General features: G+C 49.8%; 2 protein-coding genes across 3 annotated transcripts in view; both read right to left on the reverse strand.

Moving 5' to 3' along the window:
* Nucleotides 1-2,620, reverse strand: part of FOXP2 (forkhead box P2) — a 411,700-nt gene extending 409,080 nt beyond the window's left edge. For both annotated transcript variants that reach the window (XM_068997250.1, XM_068997215.1), the window contains exon 1: nt 2,542-2,620. The gene's annotated coding sequence lies outside the window, so the exon portion shown is untranslated. The remainder of the gene's footprint in view (nt 1-2,541) is intronic.
* On the reverse strand, nt 1,673-2,625 carry LOC138104463 (uncharacterized). The gene is made up of 2 exons (XM_069003764.1): nt 2,090-2,625; nt 1,673-1,910 (listed from the first exon to the last, which is right to left on the reverse strand). The coding sequence occupies exons 1-2, from the start codon at nt 2,623-2,625 to the stop codon at nt 1,673-1,675; spliced, it is 774 nt and encodes a 257-aa protein (XP_068859865.1).
* Between the last annotated feature and the right edge of the window lie 8,717 nt (nt 2,626-11,342).

The following is an 11,342-nucleotide window of genomic DNA, read 5'->3' on the forward strand; positions in this document are numbered from 1 at the left end:
GTTAAACTAAAAACAAAGAAATACACAAATATTTATACAATTGATTCTGCTTAAGCTTCCTTGTAAGGTTACTGTTAAACCTGAAAGCCCACACCAACAAGGCCTCACATGAAACAGTGTATTTCAGGTGTTAGATATTATCAAAATAAATTTGGATGTCTAACTACATGCGTTTTGGAAATACTATATTAGAAATACTCTTTCCTTTCCCTTTACCTTTTACTGATCTACTATCCTGAGTACTTAAATGAATGATTTAAGTATGCAAAAACTCTACAGAACAAAACCCTTTTTTAAGAATTACATTAAAACTGCAGATTACTACAAAACGGGGTATGTTGAGTCTCTACATTTACATGAACAAATTATTATCGTCAAGAAAAAACTTCTAAAAATACTAATTTGAACGTTTAAAACCATACCCTACTTAAAAGGGTTTAGTGTAGCATTAGAGAAGCCAATTTAATAATTAATCATATTTTCTTTAGAGTAATATTACTAGCAGTAATGTTTTTCCTTAATGGCTTTAAATTACTTAGCACATGGAAGAAAAAATTTAAAACTGTCAAAATCTGTTAAAACTTTGTCTCTGACTTCTCCCCCCCCCCACCCCCCAAATTAACGTGGGGATATAGACACCATGCGCAACTTCTGAGTCCCACCTTTGCAACAAGATTTCCAAGGGCCTGATCCAAGCCTGTGGAGTCAATGGAGCCATTCGTACTAGTGTCAATGGAAAAGTTCCCACTCTCCAGAGTTGAGTTTGGATAGGGGCTTTAACGCACAGAAAAAAACAGTGAAAATCCTCTTTGGAAGAGGAACTTCTGTGTTTCTCTCGGTAAGTACGCACACAAACAAGACTTGCTAAAAGCAGAAGCGATTCCCAGGTAGAGGGTACCGCCCGTTCCTCCATCTGCAGCTCTGCACTCTTTACTAATAGAGGACAATACCATATATTCACGGTGATTACTTTTGAGATTATTTTTCCCTGGAGAATATACCAGCAGCCCACTTTCTGTCTGGACTATTATCGCAAATTTTAGGTGAGCGTTTTCCTGCCAGCCCACAGCCTAAGCTTTGCCCCTCTCGAGTAGCTCCATCCCGGGACCTTACCAGCGCTCGCCGGTGTTCTCGGCCAGGGGCTGCGCTGGGACAGGGGCCCGCTGACTGCCGAACCTGGCACGAGCCGAGCTACGGGAAAATAACAAAACCGCCTCACGGACTGCCTTTACCTTGGCCGTGCAGGCTCCGCCGGGCGGCACAGGGCTTTCCGGCAGGTTACGGGAGGCCAAGAGCGCTGCCGCCTGCGCACCCCGCGCTCGGCGCGGCAGAACGCGAAGCGGAGGCGCCGGCGCTCGCCCTCCCTCCTATGGCTGCCCTGGCACTCCCGATGGCACGGCAGAGTCCAGCCCGCTCCAAAGCCGAGGCTGCCGCGGCCGCTCCCCTCTCTTCAAAATCTATCACGCTTCCCAAACTTTCCAAGTCCCGCAGCCCTCCTCAACTTCAAAGCCAATTTTAAGGGAAGGCCCCCACGTAACAGGCACGAAGGCCGCCTCCGGAACCCCGCGGCTCCAACACCATTATTTATTAATTCTTGGATTTAGGCATTTTTGTCTTGGGCGAGGGGACAACACTGTTCCGTACGCACCCCAAAGAGCGCCCGGGGGCATCGCTACCCCACGGGCACCTCGGCGCCCCTGCGCTTCTCCTCCCACGCCAGCGGGGGCGCCCCGGGGCAGCGCGGCGCGGGGCGCCCCGAGGGGGCGGCCGGCAGCGGCCCCTCCGCGCGGGCAGGCAGGCGGAGAGGCGGGGGCTGGGGTGCGCCTCTCCCTCCAGCGGGCAGGCGGGCAGGCAGCACACAAAGGAGAAACGTGACACGTTTCTTCACCCGGGCTGTCTGCTGGGGAGGTCTCGGGGAAAAAGAAGAAAGAAGAAGAAGAAAAAAAAAAAAAGAGGGAAAAAAAAAAAAAAAAAAAAACAACAACACACCACCACACAAACGGGGAGGCAAACGGCGAGCAGCCGAGCTTCCAGCACACGCTCCTTCGGCAGCCTGGCCCCAAGCCCTCCCCGCCTGGCACTTCCCTACCCATGCGGGGAGGCTACAGGTTGTTTGTTTTTAATTACGCGGGGGTGGGGGGGTCCGCGGCGCTGCACGGCTCTGAGCGGCGGGAGGGAGGCCCCGCCGACCCGCAGCCGCTGCGAGTTGTTTGGGGGGAGCTTACGGCCGCTCCCGCGGCCGGCCCGGCCCGCCGGGCACGGCCCCAACTCTGGCCGGGGCACCGCAGCCTCCCACCGCCGAGCGCGCCCCCGCCCCCCGCTGGCGGTGCGTGTTTGGGAGCGGTGCCATCGGGTGCCGGGAGACCTGACACATGTCACTGCTGCGGCCGCGGCGGCCGTGGCCAAACTTTCCCGCGGCGGCGGCAAGTCCGTGAGCGGCGGCTGAGGGGGGGTGGAAGCGGGTGGAAGTAGCAAGTCACACCGGGGAGCGGAGGGAGGAGGGGACGGGTGTGCGGGGCGGGGTGGGGGGGTAGCACTTACCGGGAGGAGACACCGTGCAGGGCGTCCCGGCGAGCTGACACCGAGAGAAAGGGCGAGCGGAGCCGCGCGCAGCCGCGGGCACATGCAGAGTCCCCGCGGGCGGAGCCGCCGCGCGGGCCGGGGGAGCGGGGGCGGGCGGGCGGCGCGGGGCCCTCCGCGGGCGCGGAGCGGCGGCGGAGCCTCGCGCCCTCCCGCCGGCTGGTGCTGCTTGGCGCTGGCGGTGCCGCTCTCCCTCCCCCGGCGTGCGGGTCCGCCCGTGTGCGGAGTGTGCCGCCTGTGTGTATGTGTTTTGTTGGGAATGCAAAAAAAAAAAAAAAAAAAAAAAGACGAGGGGAAAAAAAAGAAAAGAAAACCCCTCGCCGCACACACCGGGTGCTTTGGAGAGAGGGGAGTGCGAAGGGAGCCCTCCCTCACATGATCGCAGAGTGGCCTGCACAGAAGTGCTAATAACGCGGCGAAGGGTGGGGGGGGGGGGAAAGCAGCGGAGGGGGAATGGCAACAAAAAAAAGTGCGGCGGGATGCGCCGGGCCGTGCCCCGCTCCGCCGGCGCCTCCCCCGGCCGGTCCCCGGCGGAGTGGGCGCTGTGGGTCGCGGCGGACGGCAGCTCCACCTGCTATGTAAACAAACCGTCGGGGGAAGTTGTTTGCTGGCGGCGGCTGCCCCTTCCCGCCCCCTCTCCCCTCCCGCCGCCCCGCTCCGCCGGCTCCGTTAGACACAACGAGTTTAGCAGACGGGCGGAAAACAAAGCCGTGTGTTGTGCTGGCAGTGCCGGCCGGCTGCAGCCTGCTGGCAGCCCCCGAGGTGCCGCGGCCCCGCGCGAAGGCAGCCCGGGGAACCCGCGTGGCAGCAGCTATGCCGAGGAGGCACGCGTGGGCTCAGAAACTTTTCTTCTCCCCGGCCCCGGCATTTGGAGCAAGGTGCAGGACCCCCCAGATGTCCGCCGCAGGGACCGGCCGCTCCCCGCCTGTGTGGTGTAGAACGGCCGCCCGGTCCGGGGGCTGCCGTTCCCCCAGGGAAAAACACATTTTAAAGTGATTCCTGCGTGGGGTAGAGTGTTGGGGAAGCGGGGAGAGAAATGCTGGTCTTGTCTTCCCCTTGTCCCCGCCACGGTTCCCAGTAAATCGGCGCTGGGGGTGTGTTTGGGTGGTAGGACTTGCGTGGGCGCGGAAGAAAGCGGACGGCGGTGGCCGAGCGGAACGTGGGATTTGTTATTTCGGAGCCCACCTAATCATCGCGCGGCAGCCCCAGCATTAGCAGGGCTCTCTGTGCGCGCCGAGGGCCAGGATCACAAGTGACTGTCACTCAGAATTAACAGTCACCGCATTTCTTAAGCACAATTAAAAATCCCACAAACTTTGCCGCTCGCCGCTACAGGCAAGTGGCAGACCGCCTGCCCGCCGCCGCGCTCCGCGCCGCTCGCTCCCGGGGCCGCCGGCCAGCCCCGGCGGGGGCACTGCCGGCCGCTCGGCACCGGGGGAGATGGGGGGGTGGGGGGGCAGCCGCTATCGCGGGGCGGAGCCGCCACAACTCCGGCAACTCGGCGGGGCCCCCCGCGGCGGCCCCCGGCCCAGGCCGCCCCCCGCCCCGCCGCGCACCCTTCCGCCCGCCCGCGGCGGCGGGGCCGGGGGCCGGGGCGGCGGCGGGGCTGTTCGGGGCGCGGCGGGCCGGCCGGCAGCCAATGGGGCGCGGCCGGGTTCGCGAGGTGAAAGTTCAGCGCCGGGGCAGAGGCTCGCGGGGCCGTGGTGCTGCCGATGGGTGGCCGTAAAATATATTTATTTGCTACTCGCGGCTCTTTTGTCTCTTTGCCCCTCGTCCCCCCCCCCCTCCTCGCCCCGTCGCTGCACGGGTTACCGGGGCGCTCCCCGCTGCCGCGGAGGGCTACGAGCGCAACGGTTGCGGGGAACACTCGCCGCGCACCCCGCGGAGCCGGGGAACAGAGTTTCCGCGGGCAGCCGCCCTCCACGGCTCTGCGCCCCGCGAGCCAGCGGGGCGGGAGGGGAACCGCGCGGGAGCCGCTGCTACGCGCCCCGCCGGCCCGCAAACGAAATCGGGCCCTGCGGGCTCCGGCCGCCGATGGGCTCCACGGGCAGGGGCGCGGAGCCCCGCGGGGGCGCAAGCTGCGCGGTCCGGAGACCGCCGCGCCCCCCCCTCCCCGCGAGCGGGAAGCACGCCCCGGGGGAGAGGCAGCTCTCCCGCAGGAGCCGTCTGCGGCAGCGGACAAGTCCCGGTGCCGGCGGAAGGCGCCGTGATGCGCACTTTCTGTGGAGGTAGCCCGCGGTACCGAACCGGCGGGACTGCGCGGCCCGGCCGCGGACAGCGCCAACTTCGTTGGGCGCCGGGCGGCCGCGGCATCCCCGGCCGGTTGGACGGGAGAGGCGGCACTTGGCGAGCCGCGGGTCCGACCCGGCCGGCCCGGCCCTGCTCTGCTCTGTCCTGCCCTCTTCTACCCTACTCTGCCGTACTCTGCCCCGGGGGCTGCCGCCGTCGGGCCGGCCGCTGTCCGCTCCCGCGAGTGTCTGCAGCGCTCCCAGCCCCCTGCCCGGGCTGCGCTTTGTTCCACGAACCCCTCGTCCCGGTCAGTGTCCTCGCAAGCGGACCCTCTTGTCTGGTGGGCACAACGTGCAGGGAAAAACACGACGCTTGGCTGCTAATATTACTCGGCGCGACTTGGCAGTTCCACGCAAAATTAAAGCTAAACAAACACATACTTTCCCCACTTTTTTTTTTCTCCCCCCCCCCCCCCTCCCAAGGATAACTACGGTATAAATATAACTCGGCTTTCTAATGAAGAAGGCTGGTGCGTTTTATTTGTTCCTGTTTACGGTTCAAGATTTCATCTGCACAATTGTATTTCTCTCTTGAAATAAACCGCTTTGAAACCATTTTCCTTTAGTTAATTTAATGTAATTTCTCTGTGCTGCTGGCAGTGTTAGATGTCTATCAGATTGCTATTTTCTGTTAGGATTATTTAGAAAGCAAACAAGAACACATAGCAGACTCCTCTTCGAACTAGGTGCAGTCCCTTTCCTCCCTGCGAACTGCTCCGAGACACTTGGGAAAGAGCAGAAAATGCTGGTTTTAACCGAAGTCAAGTCGAGGAGAATCTGTATTACAACATCAAAGAAAAGGAGACGTTACAAAATTGGTGGAGTTACACCACCATCTGTCGTTAAGCTTCGGGACTACAAAAGTTCAGACGTATAATAAATCTTAATGAGAGGTGGCAACTTTCGGTTTTTTCTCTTTCACCTCGAACTCCTGCCGCGTTGGCAGAGTGGGTTTCCCGGCGTTGGATAGTGCCGAGTGATGGGCAGCAGATTGCCGATGCCCTTCACAGACGTGTCTGTTCCCTGCGCCCTGCCAGGCCAAAGGGTTTCTTCTGGCACCTGATGTTCCCAAGCAGTTGCTCATCAAAACACACAGGCACCAACACTTCACAGTACTTTTTGGCCTCAGGAGGTTGCATTCATAAAAAAGAAGTCTAATTTTTAAGAAAAAGGAAATAATAATAATAAGCCAGCAAAACTAAACCACCCTCATACACTCATTCCCCCCCCCCCCCAAAAAAAAGGAAACAAACAGAAAAGAAAAAAAAAAAAAAAAAAAAAGCAGATCTTTTATGTAACAGTTGTAAAATTCAATTTAGCCCATTTTGTACACCTGTCCTGCAGTGCTGCATTCCGAAAAGGAACATACAGAAAACAGATCTTGGAATAATATCTGTGAAGAAGCTGTGATGGCCTAATACAATCTTTGATTACTCTTAAAACTTTGAGTTCTATAAACAAATCCTTAACACAAGCATAAAATGATTTTATATTCCCTATTGTAAACATGGCACCTTCTATGTCCTTGTCAGATCTCCCCATCTGGCTTTAACCCTTTCTAAATTCTTCAGTTAAATGGCTTGCAAATGCCCATGTACTATAGTTACTGAAGAATCATAAAAAGAAGGAGTGTTTTCTTTGGGATTTTCTGAATATTGGTGTTCTCAGAGGCCAATTGGTACTCATGCAAGCAGGAATCTTCACTAAACTCTACCACAAAACCCATCAAGTTTATCATTATTTTATCATGGTTCCTATTTTAAGACAGGTGTGGTTTAGTCAGTATTGATCCAAATGTGTTGCTGGATGGAATGCTTATCATTAAAGGTTAACTTTCAGGTTGTTTCTGTTTCACTGTGGAAATACACAGAACTTTGACTGCCTTCAGGCTGGCATTTCACAAGTGCTCACAGACCTTACACTGTAGTTAGCACTGGGCATCTCCCAATATGAATCCTGTTTGCAGTCTTTTTCCTAGGCCTAGAGAAACTCCATTTTCTATATCCTACCAGTAGTTGACGCTAAGAAGGAAATCCTCACTTTTAGTTTGTGGACATTTCAAAAGAGAGAAATTCATTTCCTCTGAAGCTCTGTATCCTCTTTCCAGGCTATCTCATAAAATGCAGAATTATGCTGCAGGCAATAAACACCTTCAGCATTCCTTTGTCTATTGTGTTCATTTCATGTAACTTAGAAAAAAAAAAATGTATCTTCTCCATAGTCAACTAAACTCTTTGTATCAACATTAAAAGCTAAGGTTTGTGAATTGGTGAAAAGGTGCTTAACATTCATCTGATTGAAATAAATTTTGTGACACTTTCTCAGCTTTGAGAAATAATTATGTCATTACAACCAATAGCTGATTTAGGAACATTTGGTAAAAGACTTGTGTCCAAGAATTTGCTGATGATTTCGGTGTTTGCACTGTCTACAGTTTATATATCTGTAATAAATAATAATTTCATTTTTAAGTTGTTGAATAGACATTATAGCAGCAGCCAAAAATTTAAAAAATCAAATAATTGAGAGCTTCTGGAGAAAAGAAAAATAAAAATAAAGTATGGCTTTCAAAGTTCTCTTGCTCGAGTTGGAACAGATGCTGCCCTGAGCAGCACTGACTGAAACAAGGGATTACACTGTGTCAGTGCCATTTCATCTTTCTGTATTCTTTTCCTGTTTTGTGCCAAACAGGCCATGCTGACTTTTTGGGTCCTGGTCCCCAACCATTAGTTGTATATGTGCAAGTCTTACTTAGCCAAAGGTGAGGAAAGTTTTAAGACTGCTAAACCTTTTGGTGAGTTTCCAAAGTATAACCTAGGGAGCAGTATCAGAAACATACAAAAACAAGTAGCTGTGTGAGTCTCATGAACAGCTCATAACTTCTGAAAAGTTTGGTGTCTGACCTGTAAGGTGGTACTAAGATTTAGGCATGTAAATCTAAGATTGTAACCTTTCAAATCCTTGTTTAGCTTCCAGGAGTTAGCATTGATAAGGTGTCAATAAAATTGCTTAGGCTCCTAAGGCACTGTTTCTGAAAATACTCAAAATAATAACTGTCACATTCAGGATGAAGAGTTTGGTAAGTTTCCTCAGCCGAACCAACCTTCTAAAACTGGGCATCTTTTGCACAGCTGAGCATTAAGTTGTAGTTAGATAAAATGCCCAGTCAGTCCTTAGAGCAGCCACTGATCCAAGGCTCCTATTTCCTGGGTAAACATCCCACCTGCTGCACTGCACACCTACTCTTCTGCTGCTCCCACTGGTCTGTGACCCCTGTTCTGCAAAGGGACACTACAGTTCTACTCCAAACCAACCAAAACCAAGGGCTTATGTCACTGGGAGGTGGCTGATGGCTTAGGTCCAAGGAGGGTCTAGAAGTCAAGTAGAATAGCATCATAATTTAGCTATTATATATATACATATATAGAGATAAAGACATTGCAGCAATTCCCCTTTGTTGTCAGTTTCAAACCATTGGTGAGAACACCTGTGGCTTTTATGAAACGGACCATAAAAACACTTGTCTCCAAACGAGGATTCAGGGTTGTGAATAGCAAAAATAGCAGGGCATGAAACCTTGAGAAGGGCAGCATTTAAAGCACTGTTGTCTTTTCAGCCTTTTCTGCAATTGCTTTCAGCAAGTCAGAGCAGTGACCACTGTGAATTTCACTCCAAAGTTCCCAACGTCCGCAGCCTGATGCAGAGGCAGGCCAAATGCCATTTTCGAGGTTATGGAGTATATGTGATTGCACATAGGGGTGAGATAAGCCAAAAAGCAAGTTCAACTCTCAAACACTGAGTCTCTACAAGTACCACCCAGGTCTGAAGTCCAGCTTTTCTATCTTGTGCTCATTTATTTGTATTTTTCCCCTTCATGATTTCCTCAGAGAGATGCAGAAGTTTTTCATTAAGGCTGTCAGAAATCTTCCTGACAGGCAGATTTTTGTCTTTTATTTGTTCTGTGGTTTCTACTCTCCTCTTCCAGCTATAGTACTTTCTCACCCCTCAGGAGAAGGTTGTGTAGAAGTGCTTCTGCCACAAGCTGTGTATGCTCTGGTGGGAAAGCATCACCTTCAGATGAACTGCTCCGGCCTCACTCAGAACAAACAAGGTGTGTGAGTTGACAGAGAAGTAGAGGAATAGGTGAGTGGGCTTTGTGTGGTAAAGCAGCAAAAGGTGTCTGATAAGCTTGCCCCGTTACATCTTCACAGGGCACACATGAGTTGCCCAGGGGCTGTGATTTAATCCCCCAGAGCAGAAAATCATCTGCTAGAACCTGAATTTTGTGGAAGCAACAGACAAGGTTCTACTTCACAAAAGAAAACAGGATTGATTCTGTTCTCTTCCACCCTAGATGTAATTTTCAACACTGATGTTAAATTATGCCATTGTAATACCAAAAAGAGCATACAGTTATTTTCTAGCTCTTTCTTTTTAAGCCAAAATTACTTACATTTAGGGAAATATGTAAGTAACCAAACAACAGTTACAGCTGTGTCAGGACAATGCTTTCCTTTGGTTACACAGACACACAGACCACATTAAAGAAGCAAAATTCAGTTTAGTTTCATGACATTTACACATCTGCAGCAACATTCTGAGAATTCTAGAAATTCGTCAGTATTTAGGATTAAGGGACAGAGCTGTCTTTTTAAAAACCATTTGTATGTTATACATACAAATTAGCATGTATTAAGTAGTGATCTTTCCACCCACAAGCACTTTTATAGAATTCATGGGTTTGGGAAGTAAATTGAAAGCAGACTGTGAATGTTAACAATATGGTTAGATATAGGAGTTTTACACTAGTCAAACACTGAATAAACAAGCCCCCTTTTTAGATTTATTAAAGATGACTTCAGGGACACAAGCTCAGGACACATATTTTGAAGGCAATAGAGACTGCCTTGTAGATGTGAATATCAGAGTTACGTGATTCAGGAGCAGCAAAATAACTTTATTTTCCAAATTTTTATAAGCCTATAATCAAATAAATACTGCTTGTTTCCTTAGCATTCCACTTTTCACTTTCCGTCACCAGAAAAAACTGCTTTTTTATTGCTACAGCTACATAACCAACACAGCTAGGAGGAGAATGAGAGAAATTTAGGATAAGGTACCATCTACAGAAGTGGATACCATAGCGTTGCACTTTGAATTGTCAGTTATTTTACTCGTTGTTTAAGAAGCAAAGCAGTAGGCAAAGATAAGTGACTCAGAAAAACAGTACTTTTTAGAACAAATTATTTGCAAGGAGAAGTGCCAGAAGTTTAACAATTTCATACACAGTTGTTAAAAAGAAAAAAAGTTTTAGAAGACATTATTTTTATTTGCACAGTCTAATTTTTTGGTGGTAGATACCTTTTCATGATAACAAACTTCAACTACTCTCAAATCCTTCTAGTGGTTCACTGTTACTGATTGAGGTTGAACAGTGGACTGTGCTAGCTCCTGTGGTCCATATTCCTGCACAAGGCTCCAGCTGAAGCTTAATCTAGTATTTGGAAAGTGTGTTAAGGCAGCTGCTTGAACCATATGCACCTTCCTACCTCAATCCAACCAGTCAGTAATTTTGTGTGCCTTTGCCGGAATGCTTTGTCCCAGAAATCTGGCAGTGAGTATCTTAGCCATAGTAGAGAGGTCAGCATTTTCTCATCAAAGGAACAATTCTTCCATCCATGAGTGTCCTTTGATTTGCCAGACTTTCAGAAGTCACCACTTTAGGAAAGAACTCAGCACCTTTTACAGAAACCAGATTATCAAAGGGTACAGCTGAATGTTGAAAATTTGGTCTTGAAAAGAGCTTAAATGGATGCTGACTTCCTAAAAATCTCTTCCAGCTACACATAAAATTCTGGCATCCTTTTTTTATTGAAAATCTACCACTGCAGCACCATCCTGCACTACATGGATGCCCAGAAAACCTTTATTTTGGACCTACTCCAAATCCATGTGGAAGAAAGGAAAAGCAGTAAGTGCCCATTTGAAGAATTACCTGTACAGCAGATATGTCTGCATACTTCTTACAGTAATTTATTGAATTTAATATAACAGGTGAACTGGTGCTACTTGCTGTAATAAAGGTTTAAGAGGGATTATTCTAGGAGATAACTGCTAGTTTATTCATGGATTTTAATGGGAGCTGGTCTGGGCCTAATACAAGTATTACCTGAAAGCTTACCCAATGCAAGCATTACTTAAAATCTACAGAAAGATTGCTGGTTTTGCTGTGACTATGACAAGCTACCTACAAAGCATATGGAGACAAAGAATTAAAATACAAAAGTACTCAATAAATAGTAACAATAAATCAGTAAGGTATGCTTCTTATATTCTTCATATTGATATTAAATGAAACTCATGTTATAGTAGTCTCTGTACCACAGATTATTTAAAATATGCAAATTTAATATAGAAATGGGAAAATAGTTTGGCATTTCAAAAATATAAAAATAGAACTTCTTTTTTCAAAAT

The sequence above is a fragment of the Aphelocoma coerulescens genome, chromosome 1A (assembly GCF_041296385.1).
Source record: "Aphelocoma coerulescens isolate FSJ_1873_10779 chromosome 1A, UR_Acoe_1.0, whole genome shotgun sequence".
Taxonomy (NCBI): Eukaryota; Metazoa; Chordata; class Aves; order Passeriformes; family Corvidae; genus Aphelocoma; species Aphelocoma coerulescens.